The sequence below is a fragment of the Schistocerca gregaria genome, chromosome 1, assembly GCF_023897955.1.
Source record: "Schistocerca gregaria isolate iqSchGreg1 chromosome 1, iqSchGreg1.2, whole genome shotgun sequence".
NCBI classification, from domain to species: domain Eukaryota; kingdom Metazoa; phylum Arthropoda; class Insecta; order Orthoptera; family Acrididae; genus Schistocerca; species Schistocerca gregaria.
The window spans coordinates 801934592-801951994 of NC_064920.1; the positions used below are offsets into that span (position 1 = coordinate 801934592).

Below are 17403 nucleotides of genomic sequence, written 5' to 3' on the forward strand. Positions count from 1 at the left end.
TAAAGCTTTTTGCCACAGCCTTCATCAATAAAAAGAGAGACACACATCTTTGCACACACAAGCAAGAACACTTAATGTGCACACAACTGCCAACTCGATTGGAGTTTCCATTATTTGACTGATCTTTTGATGTTGTTAGTCAAAATTAATGTTCTACAATAATGTTCTTTCATGAGTAATGAATTAGACAACTTTTGATAAGATGGTGGTAGCAACACACAGAATACACTAAATACCAAAAGTATTAAGTGACCATACAGATCTATGATCACTTAACCACAAAGAACAATTCTCAACAACTGATCAAATTTAGCTCAAAGGAACCTGAAAATGTGCTCAATACCATTAAGATCAACTGAACAGGAAGGTAGGGACAGGTGCATACACATAAGCATCCTCATGTTCATGGACTGTTCTTCAAATCATTCTGTTAGTTCAGAAGTGTATAGAAGTGTATTCACTTAGTGAAAATACAAGCATTTAGGGGTGCTGCTTGTGAATAAATGGCTGCACAAGTTGGAGAGTAGGTTCCATTTCCACCACCTCATCAACAGTATTCAGTACATAAGTAATATGAATCCCCACATGTGGTATATGATAAACTTATGTGTGTATTAATGTGTACTGTGACTCATCAGTACAGATGACCTTTCTTCATACCTCCCACATGAAATGGTGGTGTTTATGCTCCATGTGCCATGTGATGTGTGATGAGCATAGCGACATAAGTTGGACAGTGGGCTCTGTATGCCATAGAAGATGGTACGGCTACTCCAGAAGGGAACAGGAGCAAATAGCATTAAGGGTAGATGACACATTAGTAACCGATGGACGTAGTGTGGCAAATCTATTTAACACGTACTTTATATCCGTTACTGATAAAATGGGATTGTCAGGATCAGTAAATAATACCCTTGAATATCTGAAAGTAGCCTTTACAAATAGCTTCAGGTACATGAATATGTCACTCACTTCACCACAAAAAATAACTTCCACAATTAAATCTTTGAAAACAAAGCTTTCTAGTGGTTACGATGAAATATCAACAAAGTTAATTAAGGCATGTTCTTGTGAGTTTAGTACAATTCTAAGTTACTTGTGTAACCAGTCAATTATAACTTGGACATTTCCTGACTGGCTAAAATATGCAGATGTTAAGCCTCTATTAAAGAAAGGGAATAAAGAGATACTACAGACCGATTTCACTTTTGACAGCATTCTCAAAAATTTTAGAAAAAGTAATGTACAGGCAGCTAATCAACCATCTGACCACAAATAACATATTATCAAGAACACGGTTTGGATTTCTGAAGGGTTCTGATATTGAGAAGGCTATTTACACCAACAGTGAAAATGTACTTAAATCATTAAATAACAAATTACAAGCATTTGATTGTGTGAACCACAACATCCTTTTAAATAAATTATAATCCTATGGTCACGCCGCACCCCCCCCCCCCCAACCCCCCATGAACCATGGACCTTGCCGTTGATGGGGAGGCTTGCATGCCTCAATGCCTCAGCGATACAGATGGCCGTACCGTAGGTGCAACCACAACGGAGGGGTATCTGTTGAGAGGCCACACAAACGTGTGGTTCCTGAAGAGGGGCAGCAGCCTTTCAGTTGTTGCAGGGGCAACAGTTTGGATGATTGACTGATCTGGCCTTGTAACATTAACCAAAACGACCTTGCTGTGCTGGTACTGCGAATGGCTGAAAGCAAGTGGAAACTACATCCGTAATTTTTCCCGAGGGCATGCAGCTTTACTGTATGATTAAATGATGATGGCGTCCTCTTGGGTAAAATATTCCGGAGGTAAAATAGTTCCCCATTCGGATCTCCGGATGGGGACTACACAAGAGGATGTCGTTATCAGGAGAAAGAAAACTGGCATTCTACGGATCGGAGCGTGGAATGTCAGATCCCTTAATCGGGCAGGTAGGTTAGAAAATTTAAAAAGGGAAATGGATAAGTTGAAGTTAGATATAGTGGGAATTAGTGAAGTTCGGTGGCAGTAGAAACAAGACTTTTGGTCAGGTGAATACAGGGTTATAAATACTAAATCAAATAGGGGTAATGTAGGAGTAGGTTTAATAATGAATAAAAAAATAAGAGTGCGGGTAAGCTACTACAAACAGCATAGTGAACGCATTATTGTGGCCAAGATAGATACGAAGCCCACGCCTACTACAGTAGTACAAGTTTATATGCCAACTAGCTCTGCAGATGATGAAGAAATTGAGGAAATGTATGATGAGATAAAAGAAATTATTCAGGTAGTGAAGGGAGACGAAAATTTAATAGTTATGGGTGACTGGAATTCGTCAGTAGGAAAAGGGAGAGAAGGAAACGTAGTAGATGAATATGGATTGGGGGGAAGAAATGAAAGAGGAAGCCGTCTGGTAGAATTTTGCACAGAGCATAACTTAATCATAGCTAATACTAGGTTCACGAATCATAAAAGAAGGTTGTATACATGGAAGAATGCTGGAGATACTAAAAGGTATCAGATAGAATATATATGGCAAGACAGAGATTTAGGAATCAGGTTTTAAATTGTAAGACATTTCAAGGGGCAGATGTGGACACTGACCACATTCTATTGGTTATGAACTGTAGATTAAAACTGAAGAAACTACAAAAAGGTGCTAATTTAAGGAGATGGGACCTGGATAAACGGACAGAACCAGAGGTTGTAGAGAGTTTCAGGGAGAGCATAAGGGAACAATTGACAAGAATGGAGGAAAGAAATACAGTAGAAGAAGAATGGGTAGCTCTGAGGGAAGTAGCGAAGGCAGCAGAAGATCAAGTAGGTAAAAAGACGAGGGCTAATAGAAATCCTTGGGTAACAGAAGAAATATTAAAATTAATTCATGAAAGGAGAAAATATAAAAATGCAGTAAATGAAGAAGGCAAATAGGAATACAAATGTCTCAAAAATGATATTGACAGGAAGTGCAAAATGGCTAAGCAGGGATGGCTAGAGGACAAATGTAAGGCTGTAGAAGCTTATCTCACTAGGGGTAAGATAGATACTGCCTACAGGAAAATTAAAGAGACCTTTGGAGAAAAGAGAGCCACTTGTATGAATATCAAGAGCTCAGATGGAAACCCAGTTCTAAGCAAAGAAGGGAAGGCGGAAAGGTGGAAGGAGTATATAGAGGGTTTACACAAGGGTGATGTACTTGAGGACAATATTATGGAAATGGAAGAGGATGTAGATAAAGACGAAATGGGAGATAAGATACTGCGTGAAGAGAACTGAAAAACCTGAGTCGAAACAAGGCCCCGGGAGTAGACAACATTCCATTAGAACTACTGACGGCCTTGGGAGATCCAGTCATGACAAAACTCTACCATCTGGTGAGCAAGATGTATGAGACAGGCAAAATACCCTCAGACTTCAAAAGAATATAATAATTCCAATCCCAAAGAAAGCAGGTGTTGACAGATGTGAAAATTACCGAACTATCAGTTTAATAAGTCACAGCTGCAAAATACTAACACAAATTCTTTACAGACGAATGGAAAAACTGGTAGAAGCAGACCTTGGGGAAGATCAGTTTGGATTCCGCAGGAATGTTGGAACATGTGAGGCAATACTAACCTTACGACTTATCTTAGAAGAAAGATTAAGAAAAGGCAAACCTACATTTCTAGCATTTATAGACTCAGAGAAAGCTTTTGACAATGTTAACTGGAATACTCTCTTTCAAATTCTGATGGTGGCAGGGGTAAAATACAGGGAGCGTAAGGCTATTTACAATTTGTACAGAAACCAGATGGCAGTTATAAGAGTCGAGGGGCATGAAAGGAAAGCAGTAGTTGGGAAGGGAGTGAGACAGGGTTGTAGCCTCTCCCCGATGTTATTCAATCTGTACATTGAGCAAGCATTAAAGGAAACAAAAGAAAAATTCGGAGTAGGTATTAAAATTCATGGAGAAAAAATAAAAACTTTGAGATTCGCTGATGACATTGTAATTCTGTCAGAGACAGCAAAGGAGTTGGAAGAGCAGTTGAACGGAATGGATAGTGTCTTGAAAGGAGGGTATAAGATGAACATCAACAAAAGCAAAACGAGGATAATGGAATGTAGTCAAATTAAATCAGGTGATGCTGAGGGAATTAGATTAAGAAATGAGACACTTAAAGTAGTAAAGGAGTTTTGCTATTTGGGGAGCAAAATAACTGATGATCGTCAAAGTAGAGAGGATACAAAATGTCGACTGGCAATGGCAAGGAAAGCGTTTCTGAAGAAGAGAAATTTGTTAACATCGAATATAGATTTAAGTGTCAGGAAGTCGTTTCTGAAAGTATTTGTATGGAGTGTAGCCATGTATGGAAGTGAAACATGGATGATAAATAGTTTAGACAAGAAGAGAATACAAGCTTTCGAAATGTGTTGCTACAGAAGAATGCTGAAGATTAGATGGGTAGATCACATAACTAATGAGGAGGTATTAATAGAATTGGGGAGAAGAGGAGTTTGTGGCACAACTTGACAAAAAGAAGGGAACAGTTGGTAGGACATGTTTTGAGGCACCAAGGGATCACAAATTTAGCATTGGAGGGCAGCGTGGAGGGTAAAAATCGTAGAGGGAGACCAAGAGATGAATACACTAAGCAGATTCAGAAGGATGTAGGTTGCAGTAAGTACTGGGAGATGAAGAAGCTTGCACAGGATAGAGTAGCATGGAGAGCTGCATCAAACCAGTCTCAGGACTGAAGACCACAACAACAACAATGGTGTCATGTGCAGTGCTGCAAAATGGTTCAAGTCATACCTCACTAACAGGAAACAAAAGGTGTCAGTGCAAGGGACTACTGAAATAAGTCATCAGTCATCATCAGAATGGGAAGAAATTACATGTGGTGTCCCACAAGGATCCATCTTAAGACCATTGCTTTTTCTTGTGTAGATTAATTATTTCTCATCAGTTACACTGCCAGAAGCAGAGTTCATTGTGTTTGCAGATGACCCAAGTATTGCAATAAATAGTACGCCGAGTGTAGTTCTAGAAAGATCTGCTAATGATATTTTCATGGATATTAATAAATGGTTTAAAGCCAACTCACTGACATTAAACTTTGAAAAGACTCACTATATGCAATTCAGAACCTGTAAGAGGTTTCCACCCAGCATATGCATAAAGTATGAAGAAGAGCAGACAGAAGAGGTTGACAGTCTTAAGTTCCTGGGATTACAACTTGATAATAAATTCAGTTGGGAGGAGCATACCACTGAACCGCAGAAACACCTTAACAAATCTGTATTTGCAATTCGAGTGTTAGCTGACATAAGTGTCATAAAAATGAAAAAGCTTGCATACTTTGCCTACTTTCATTCCATAATGTCATATGGTATAATATTTTGGGGTAACTCTTCAAGTCAAACAAAAGTTTTTGAGTCCAAAAGCGTGTAATACGCCTTATTTGTGGAGTAAATTCATGGGCGTCCTGTAGAAACCTGTTCAAAGAACTGGGCATACTAACTACTGCCTCTCAGTATATTTATTCCTTAATGAAATTTGTCCTAAATAATATATTTCTTTTTCCAACAAACAGCTCAGTTCATACATACAATACCAGGAACAAAAATTATCTGCACAAGGACTTAAAAGCACTTACTTTAGTTCAAAAAGAGGTCCACTACTCAGGAACACTCATCTTCAAATAATTTGCCAGCAAACAAAAAAAAATTAGTTACAAATAACGATCAGTTTAAAAGGAGCCTGAAAGACTTACTAGTGGCCAACTCCTCCTACTACATTGATGAATTTTTTAATAGAAACAAATGATGTATTGTGTATATTCATACTATTAGTATTCTTATTTCAGCTTTAAAAAAAAACTTGATATGTTCCACATCCACAAGGATGAGGCACGGATCTATGGAACGAAAAACTAATCTAATCTAATCTCACTGGTCATTGTTATCAATCAGCAGTCAATTGGCAGATGATTTGCTGCACTATCATCTATCCACTCCCCCGTCTACAGTAGTAGACAGTGAATTGTGATCAATATATTGGTGGCCATGGTAGTAGCCTGTGACAGCACTGACTGTCACTATCACTGTACATCAATGAAACAGTTGCATATGAAAAGCCTAGTACCACCAAAGGCTAGGAGTTTTGAGTGAGATGGGTACACACTACTTGCCCATGATCAAATACAATGATATTGTGAACATTACCCATCCTACACTCAACTGTCATACCAAACAGCAAGTTGATGATATTCCAGACCCATCATTAGTGGAACTATTACATTTGCTGTGGGAAGAGGAGCACTTCTACCAGCACAGCAACTAATATCTCTTATTCAATGGCTCAACGTGCATATTGTCACATACCTGAAATGAGCGTCCCCTGTTAAACAAAATATTTTTCCCATGAGCATGCACGAAGCCAAACTATGTACAAGAGACGCTGTCACCACCTGCCAAACAGAGGCAACCACCACCAAAATATTACCACTAGTAAACACTAACGCAATGAAGGAATGTGCTCATTCAGTTTTCTGTAGTTCAACAAGGAGAATAGTATCCCACACACAGTTTATGCAACACAACTCCACCCTGTTTATAATGTCACATGCTAACTTAATCTCAGTTGATTCCCTTAGAACATTGTCCTAATGGATAGAAGTGAAGGCTGAAATTTTCGTATTCAAGCACTCCGAGGGATGGCCAGTTTCAACGCAACATTCAGCAACAACTGATATGCATGGCTGTTCTATGCATGCCTGACACATATTCAATACTTTGGTCAGGACGATCTGACCAACACATGCGAAGCCACAACCACAGGGGACACAATAGACGTATGTCTTGTGTAGACATAACCACCTTGATGAAACATGGAAGAACTTTGATTTCAAAGAGAGACTAGAAAATATACTTCAGATTAGGTTTTTTTCAAAGTGAGATCACTTTTGTTTCAAATACTTCCTCCACATTCTACTGATGCAGGGTCCTTCTTCCAGTCTCATTGTCTTCCAAATATTATAGTGCAGAGTGAATCCAATCTGTTGCTCACTGTAAATGTTCTGCAAAGGATATACTTTATGTAAGATAATTTAGCTGGCTGACTTTCAGGATCCAAGACTGCATGGTCCCTGTGCACCAATGAACAAAGTGTATTTTTATGTTTGGGTAAATCACGAGACTTTCAGCACAGAGGTACAAAATTCTGCTGGTTGGATTGTGCAGAATAGAAAGTACAGTTTTCTTTAGTTTTTCTGCAAAAAAAAGGTTTTTTTGAGGAGGGCATTCTGATTTTCTATCCAACCTTTTGCCCAGATCAGTGGTGAGACTATAATAGAGAGTAGGAGAAACACAACACAGTCTTTATCAGAGGGCAACACAATTGTGTCAAGGTCCTCACAAAGAGAACCCAGAAACAATATCTCTGCCACAAAGATATTGTTTCAGACATATGCATCCTAGTCAGTATCCAGTATTTTCCTTCTAAGCTCCTCCACAATTTCCCAGAAAGATTTAAAAACTGTTGGCCTGACTAACACCTGGAAGCCAAAGCAAAATTTAGATCCTTCCAAATGCAGTATAGATGTGTTTCTTGGTAAGATTAGTTTCTTGTTTCTTAGTTTATCAGGTTCCAAAGCATTCAAATTTCACCGGTAGCCAAGCAGTAAAGCAATATTTCCAAAGAGACACGGTCCCAGAGGAACTATCTAGCCAATAGCAAGAAAATGCTGAGATATTTGAAGCAATCTGCAAATCATTGAAGAACAACTCTCTCAAGACAAACTTCTGGCAGTAAGTATCATGAATCCTACCCCAGATTGGGGTCTGGCTAACCCAACATTTAATGTGTTTGGTGGCAGAAGAATCAAACAAGCAGAATTCCTTTTCTGCATGCAGAGGTGTAGTAGTACAGGATTATCTGTTAGGTGCATCTATTAAAGTGATTTTGTATCAGTTGATGAGTCATCATCCAAGCAGAAACTCAGTTAGGGTGAGTGTGTGTTTTCATATACATTGTTTCATGTGTTCAGTTATTTTTGTTTCATCTCTTTTCTGTCAGGACAATGTTTATCTTTAGAGCCTCTTTTCACTGTGGAGAATACAGAAAAGCCACAGGCAGAAAAGCCACAGACAGAAAAGTCACAGACAGAAAAGACCATGAACTCTGTTTATTCTCCAACACTCCTAGACATCATGCTTTCTTAGGGGTAAGTAGTAGGAAAGAACAAGGCAGAGGGCCAAAATTTTAATTTAGCTTCATGTTGCTACATTCAAAAGCTAATGACAACATCTTGCACACAGACAGAAGGATCTTTGTTCATAATGTAGATGCATTTTTTTAAACAATGTTCAACCCTTGTCTCAACCTATGTTTAAGTGAGAACATGAATCAGTCACCAAAATCATTATTTATTCATATATGAAACAATAGCAAGTCCAGATTGGAATATCAACATATACGAGTGTGTATGCTTCATTCTTAAAATTTGTTGCAAATCAATGTATAAAGTTTATTATTCCAGTTTCACTGCTCACTATACGTGCCAAGACATCACAAAATTAGAATATTCCTTTCTTGCAGGCAGAAGGGACAGGAGTGATCAGTTTATCCGTTATGCGCCTCTATCACAGAGACTTTAAAAATTGCTGACCAAACAGGATCCATGCAGAAGGCTGGTTAGGTCAGACTACTTGCTATTGTAGATACTGATTTATGAGTTTGGCAATTTACCTTTCACCTATTCAGTGGTCTGAAATGTTTCTCTTTTCATTATGTGAACAAGCAAGTCACTGGGGTCACCTCCAGGGAGTACAGTGGGTTGCAAAACAAGTTTTATTTTAATTTTGGTCAAAAACATACCTGGCACTTAACCCTCGCAATAATAAGGGGGGGGGGGGGGGGGGGAGCAAGGGCATTACTTTATGCCAACCTTTAAAAATATATGAGTTCTTCTATCCAATTACACATTTTTTTTTTAAATTTTTAAGTTAAATTTAACTTTTTAAGTCTTAATAGTTGATGTCACTTTCCCAGTGAATGTGATATTCAGTAGTCAACAATGGATAATCAAGGATGGAATGTAACAATATTTTGAAAAGGCAGTATTTTCAGGTTCAGGACCGTACCCATTGCTATCTCTTTAAAAAGTATGTTGTGAGTAAAGTCAACAAAAAGTAACAAATTTTGTATTTATTTTACAGTGGGCAATAAAATGTCCCCCCTCCCCCCACACACAATCAGTGCAACACGATATTGCAAGTGCCATTGAAATCACTAAGGAGGCGATAAAAGATATTTTCAGGTTCTGGACCTTTCTTACACAACAGTATCTCTTTAAAACATATACTGTTACTACAACCCAACAACAATTAACAATTTATTTATTTATTTTTGGATTGGGTGTACAGTGCCCACATGCCATCACACCCCTTGGTAATAAGCATTATGGAAAATATGTTAATATGGCTATGGTTAATGCTACATGACCAGTAGTATTGTTGAGTTGAACGATCCATCATTTGACTCCACAGTGTAGGACAGCTGTTCCACATGCCTCTTACATTCATTTTAGCATTTGAAAGAAGTAGTGTTGGTTAACTGTGGTAGCTTAAATTAATGGTAGATAATTTCCTTAATGTCAGATTCCTCTCATTAGCAAATGGATGTTAGACCCTCTCCCTTTCTTCCAGCCAGCTAGCCATCCTTTCCCCATTCCTTCCATCAGGTAAAAAAAAAAAAAATAAACATAAAGATAAAAAAAGAAACAATGCATATACTCCTGTTTGTTTTCATCCATCCTGCTTTTTTTTCAGTAGTGTAATGATGTAGTCTTCATCTAATTAAGTTGCTCCTCGGGTTATGTCTCATACTTGTAACATCAGAAAAAAGTATCTGTAATTAGTTGTTCATATTGCCTTGACTTTTTCACAACAGCAAAATTCTCAAACACATAAAACAGTGTTTATAAAAACAAACACTTCAACCTAACTGACATTTCCACACCGATGATGGATGGTCAACAGATTTAAACAGTGTGTTCTAGAGGTAGCTAGCAGAAGAACCCATTTTTATGGCCACTCCACCCACAGGAAAGGAATACTGTTCTATCTTTTGGCTCCCCATTGTATGACTGGTGCAAGAATTGATAACATCTGTAATTTCATTGGCAGATATCCTATAAGAAACTCATCTTTCTGTCACATTTGCCTCAATACAAATTAGCACATCAAACTACTGTGAGTGAGAGTCTACAAAAACTCTCTGTGGTCTTTGCAAGCACCTCTCCTGGTTTAATCTAGTGTTAGACTAATAGTATATCATTTCAAGAAAGTGTGCACAAGATGCCTCAGCTCTGAATCTAAGGAGAACACCTAGGTCAACTAAGGTTTCTGTGCTTCATAGGACTGTGTGGATAGTACATATGCTATTTGTGAATCATTCATACTATGCAACAATATTATTTCTTGCTACTATCCAGAATCCAGAAAATTATTTAACGTCCTTTTCATGGCATAAAAGTACAATAGGATCAGATGATGATAACATTACACAGAAGACGTTTGACAGAAGAAGGAAGAGTCCCGCAAACAGTTGTTGTTGTTGTTGTTGTTGTTGTGGTCTTCAGTCCTGAGACTGGTTTGATGCAGCTCTCCATGCCTAATCTATCCTGTGCAAGCTCCTTCATCTCCCAGTACCTACTGCAACCTACATCCTTCTGAATCTGCTTAGTGTATTCATCTCTTGGTCTCCCTCTACGATTTTTACCCTCCACACTGCCCTCAAATGCGAAATTTGTGATCCCTTGATGCCTCAGAACATGTCCTACCAACCGGTCCCTTCTTCTTGTCAAGTTGTGCCACAAACTCCTCTTCTCCCCAATTCTATTCAATACCTCCTCATTAGCTATGTGATCTACCCATCTAATTTTCAGCATTCTTCTGTAGCACCACATTTCGCAAGCTTCTATTCTCTTCTTGTCCAAACTATTTATCGTCCATGTTTCACTTCAATACATGGCTACACTCCATACAAATACTTTCAGAAACGACTTCCTGACACTTAAATCTATACCCGATGCTAACAACTTTCTCTTCTTCAGAAACGCTTTCCTTGCCATTGCCAGTCTACAATTTGTATCCCCTCTACTTCGACCATCATCAGTTATTTTGCTCCCCAAATAGCTAAACTCCTTTATTACTTTAAGTGTCTCATTTCCGAATCTAATTCCCTCAGCATCGCCTGACATAATTCGACTACATTCCATTATTCTTGGTTTGCTTTATTAAAGTAAAAAGTTTTCAGATATACAGCCAGTGGCTATAAATGAGAACATATACTGTTACAAGTGTTGTTCTGCGTGACCGTCTCTTTTTTTTTTACTTCACTCACTCATCACAACTCAAGGACTTCTTACAAATAATCCAAAATTACTCACTTATTTTCACTGTCTTTATTTTCATATAAAATGTGTGGTAATAGTATCATACTAGAATCAATTACATTCCAATTATACAATTTCTTAAAGTTAAAGGACTAAGTACTGTCTCTGGAAGCAAAGACAAATATAGCAATGAGCTTAACTCTTTATCAACAGCAATAATAAGCAATGTTAATTTTGCACACAATACAGGGGTGTGAATTATAGTCAGTGAGTCACCAATAACTCAACTGAGTGTTTGTAAAATTATTGTTTCACAGTAAAATAACTATGAGAACTGAAAAATTGACAAATCAAAATAACAATCTTTGAATGAAATTCCTCCAGCTCACAGAGTTTCAATATTCTTACTAATCTATGAATACTGTAACAGTCACATTACATTGCCAGCAATATGTAAAATGGAAGTTAACTACCTGACTGCATATTTTATATACCGGTATATCTGACTCACACGTGAACATTATGTAAAAGAATACATACCTTTTGTTAAAATGACCTTCTCACAACCAGCAGCAGCAGCAATTCTCAGCACAGAGCCCATGTTTCCAGGATCTCTGACATTATCACAGATTATTGTAATTGGCAATGAGTTCTCTGCTGGGGTCTGCCTTAATATATTCGATATCTCGAATAATCCTAAGTGAAAAATAAATAAAATTGAACATAAAACATAACAACTTTGGGAGTAACTGACTGTAATTTTTTTTCAATCTGAATGATGCAATGGATGAATCTTCCTATGACTCAAATTTCAGTTCTACAAAACCCTTTAAACAACCTACCTAAAAACACTGAACTTCAGTGAAATATCATTTTCCACAAGAACTGACTCATTCATCTATCAGCCTGTCACAAGAAAATGAAAATAAAGGAAGAAGAAGACACACAATATGACACATAGGGATAGTGTGGACAGTTAAAGAGCGTTTAAAATCAGGGAAGCATGGCATATTAACAATGATGTCCTGGCACGTTATGCAGTGTAGATGTTGTTTGTTGATATTTTCCTTAATCTGTTTGCCATATTTACTCGAATCTAAGCCGCACTTTTTTTCCGTTTTTTGTAATCCAAAAAACCGCCTGCAGCTTAGAATTGAGTAAGCGAACGTTCTGAAAAATGTTGGTAGGTGCCGCCACAACTAACTTCTGCCGTCGAATATATGTAGCGCTACACATGCATGCTTTGCAGGCACAAAGATAAATACTGGCACCAAAACCTCTGAGTCAGTAAAAAAAATTAAAAAAGAAAGTTGAAGACGAGCTTTTTTCGACCACTGCATTTTCATACATTATCTAACGAAGTAAATACAAATTCCGAATGTAGCAGCATTTCAATGAACTACGAAAATCCAACTGGCAAGACTGTTTGGGATGTTCGTCACTATGGCCAACTCTACGTTCTGAATTTTTTCCTACCTATAAGAAGAGATGGTTGCTAATAGGAACTTTTATGAATTGTGAATCACACGCAGTATTCTCTTCACCATAAGAATAATACTAATATAAACATTTTGCCATGTATTCTTTCGTGTTTGCTGCTATCTCATTTAAATCCTGTCTGTCTAATAAACTACGAACTAGAGTGAGACAACAGCAAACGCAGAAGAATATACATAACATGTCATGTTTATATTCGTATTATTCTTATGCCTAATAGTGATACAGTCAGAATTGAAGCACGGCAATTGACTAGATTTTTAATTCTAAGATCACTCTAATTTCTGTGCAGAACATAATGCACTAAAGAGGCGTCTCCAAAATTTTCAAACAGGGAAAAATTTTCGCTAAACTCTCATTCAGAACGTCTTCTATCATACACAGCCTATTATTTGTTGATCATTATCAAAGAAAGCAGCAGTGTAAGTAACAACAAATAGCAGTCTCTTGCCATTGTTTTGCTAATGAGACAATTCCTCTCTTTTTTTAAAAAAGTGGCGGTAGCACGCACAAAAGCAAGCCAAAGCCATGCCGCGAGCGGCGACAGGCCGTAAACACTCATTACCAGAATGTGACAAACAATTCATGACATAGTGCAGTAATGCATTTTCAGCTTAGATTGACGTAAACACCTATAACAAAGAGAGCGGCACTTATCAGATCAAAGAAAAATAAGCAGTCAATTCAATCCAGTCAAAGCACGTGAAAAATGAAGAGTACCCATATAAATACGGATGGAGCGCCTGACACATAGCGATGGCTACCTGGTAACTGCTAACCTTACGACTCGAACCAAACTACTGCAGCTGTATCGTCACTTATTCGACCTAAATTGTGTGTCATATTACAATGGTCCAACTTTGTTTCGATTTGGAGGTGTGGCCTAAAACTTATCCGTCCGCTTGAATCACAAGTCTCAAATTTCAGGTGTGGCTTAGATTCAGGAAAATTTTTTCCTTGATTTCGAGTCTCATTTTTCAGGTGCGGCTTAGATTCAAGTGCGGCTTAGATTCGAGTAAATATGGTACCTAAAATCTGCAGTCACCCTACAATACACTGAGAATTAAAATTAAATCCACAAATATACAAAGAATATGTACAATACACATGCAAATTGTGCACACATTTTTTCTCCATTAATATAAATAATGTTGTTATCGCAAAGATCATTCAGGCAGAAAAGCTACTGCTAAGAAGCTCTGCATTGACAAATCAATAACTTTATCATACTCTCATATTTTTCAGGCAGTGTATCAAAAACAAGAAACACAAATACAATGAAAGACTATGAATTCTATGAAAACAAAGGTACGAGTCTCAGAATAAAATTCTATCGTATCATACAAAAAGAAACAGTACATGTGGGTCATGTGTCTGGTGTTTTTTTTTTTTCTTTTTTTTTACATCTGATGAACCCTCTTGAATGAAGGATATGTGAAAATATAGACCAGCTTTGTAATTCTGTAGCTCTGAAAAAACTGTGCCCACTCATATGACCTAGATGTAATGGAACATTATGTAACAAGAGAAACAGCAACCCAAAACTGAAACATGAAAATTTCTTTCTGGGAACCAGAATCATTAATTAGTATGAAATATTTATACAACAGCCTATTTCTACATCTACATCTACATCTACACCTACATTTATACTAAGCAAACCACTGTGAAATTCATGTCAAGAGGGTACATCTCATTGTATAAGGTTTCTTCCCATTCCATTCATGTATGGGGTGCAGGAAGAATGAATGTTTGAATGTATCCATGCTTGCTGTAATTATTCTAATGTTGTGCTCACAATTCCTATGTGTGTGATGCATAGAGGTTGTGGTATATTCCAAGAGTCATCATATAAAGCCAGTTCTTAAATCTTTGTCAGTAGACTTTCTCAGGATAATTTACATCTATCATCAGGAGTCTGCCAGCTCAGTTTCTTCAGCATGTGAGTGATGCTTTTCTTTGAAACAAACAAACCTGTGACTATTCATGCCACCCTTCTCTGTATACACTCAATATCCTTTGTTAGTCCTATTTGTCACAGGTCCCACACACTTGAGCAGTATTCTAGAATGGGTCAAACGAGTGATCGGTAAGCAATATCCTTTGCAGATTGATTGTACCTCTCCAGTATTCCACCACTAAACCAAAGTGTACCACCTGCTTTATCCATGACTGAGCCTATGTGATCATTCCATTTCATATCCCTCCAAAGTGCTACAGCCAGGTACTTGTACGAGTTGGCTGATTCCAGCTGTAACTAACTGATATTATAGTCATAGTTTTGGGTTTGCTCCCCCACCCCCACCCCCACCCTCACCCCCACCCCCACCCCTCAATTTTGGAAGTCCACAATTTTGGATTTCTGAACATTTAAACCAAATTGCCAATCTTTGCACCACTTTGAAATCTTGTCAAGATCTGACTGGATATTTATGCAGCTTCTTTCAGACAGTACTTCATTATATAACTGCATCATCTGTATGAGGTCTGAGGTTGCTATTAATATTGTCCACAAGATCATTAATATACAACATGAACAGCAAGGGAACACCTGAAGTTACTTCTACACATGACGCTGATTCTCCATCCGAGATAAAATGTTGCATCCTCCCTATCAAAAAGTCTTCAACCCAGTCACTTGATACCCCATATGATCATACTTTCAATAAACATTTGACATTTAGAGAAATCGGCTGTTCAGTTAACCAGTAAGTAGAGTGCACTACGCATAGCAGCAGGGAATATACAGGGTGTCCCAGGAGGAATGGTCAGCATTCAGGGATATGAAAGAAATGATCATTTGAGAAAAAAAAAAAAACTTGATACTGATATGTGCCCTCTCCCAAATAGTTTCCAATTTAGAACACATTCAATGTACACAGAGATGACAAATGCCATGGGATAGCGATATGCACATACTCAGATTATGGTAGTATCGTGTAGACAAGGTGTAAAAGGGCAGTCCATTGGAGGAGCTATCATTTGTACTCATGTGAAAAGAATTCCAATGTGATTGTGGCTGCATGATAGGAATTAACAGACTTTGAATGCTGAATGGTAGTTGGCCCAAGAGTGTGCCTCTCTCCATGGGCACAGTGCCCGACAGCCGTAACCTAACGATAAACAGCAGTGTCGTTTGTGTAGAGTTGTAAGTGCTAACAGAAAAGCAACACTGTGTGAAAACACCACAGAAATCAACGTGGGATTACAACAAACACATTCATTGTGACAGTGCAGTGAAATCTCATGTTAATGGGTACAACAGCAGATGACTAACACGAGTGCCTTTCCTAACAGCACATCATCACCTGCAGTACCTCTCTTGGGCTCAAGGCCATATCAGTTGGAACCTAGATCACTGGAAAACTGTGGCTGGTCATATGAGTCCCAATTTCAGTTTGTAAGAGCTGATGGTAGGGATCAATTGTGGTGCAGACCCCACAAAGCCATGGGCCCAAGTTGTCAACAAGGCACTGTGCAAGCTGGTGATGGCTCCATAATAGTATGGGCTATGTTTACATACACTCCTGGAAATTGAAATAAGAACACCGTGAATTCATTGTCCAAGGAAGGGGAAACTTTATTGACACATTCCTGGGGTCAGATACATCACATGTTCACACTGACAGAACCACAGGCACATAGACACAGGCAACAGAGCATGCACAATGTCGGCATTAGTACAGTGTATATCCACCTTTCGCAGCAATGCAGGCTGCTATTCTCCCATGGAGACGATCGTAGAGATGCTGGATGTAGTCCTGTGGAACGGCTTGCCATGCCATTTCCACCTGTCACCTCAGTTGGACCAGCGTTCATGCTGGACGTGCAGACCGCGTGAGACGACGCTTCATCCAGTCCCAAACATGCTCAATGGGGGACAGATCCGGAGATCTTGCTGGCCAGGGTAGTTGACTTACATCTTCTAGAGCACGTTGGGTGGCACGGGATACATGCGGACGTGCATTGTCCTGTTGGAACAGCAAGTTCCCTTGCCGGTCTAGGAATGGTAGAACGATGGGTTCGATGACGGTTTGGATGTACTGTGCACTATTCAGTGTCCCCTCGACGATCACCAGAGGTGTACGGCCAGTGTAGGAGATCGCTCCCCACACCATGATGCCGGGTGTTGGCCCTGTGTGCCTCGGTCGTATGCAGTCCTGATTGTGGCGCTCACCTGCATGGCGCCAAACACGCATACGACCATCATTGGCACCAAGGCAGAAGCGACTCTCATCGCTGAAGACGACACATCTCCACTCGTCCCTCCATTCACGCCTGTCACGACACCACTGGAGGCGGGCTGCACGATGTTGGGGCGTGAGCGGAAGACAGCCTAACGGTGTGCGGGACCGTAGCCCAGCTTCATGGAGACGGTTGCGAATGGTCCTCACCGATACCCCAGGAGCAACAGTGTCCCTAATTTGCTGGGAAGTGGCGGTGCGGTCCCCTACGGCACTGCGTAGGATCCTACGGTCTTGGCGTGCATCCGTGCGTCGCTGCGGTCCGGTCCCAGGTCAACAGGCACGTGCACC

General features: G+C 39.1%; 1 protein-coding gene across 2 annotated transcripts in view; it reads right to left on the minus strand.

Annotated features, from left to right (window-relative positions):
- LOC126270162 (rRNA methyltransferase 3, mitochondrial) overlaps window positions 1-17403 on the minus strand; it is a 78145-nt gene that overhangs the window by 12251 nt on the left and 48491 nt on the right. Inside the window, exon 3 of one of the 2 annotated variants that reach the window (XM_049974049.1) lies at window positions 11912-12067. The exons of the other annotated variant lie outside the window; for it this stretch is intronic. Coding sequence (XP_049830006.1) covers window positions 11912-12067 — 156 coding nt within the window. The remainder of the gene's footprint in view (window positions 1-11911; window positions 12068-17403) is intronic. 2 annotated transcript variants of the gene reach the window in all.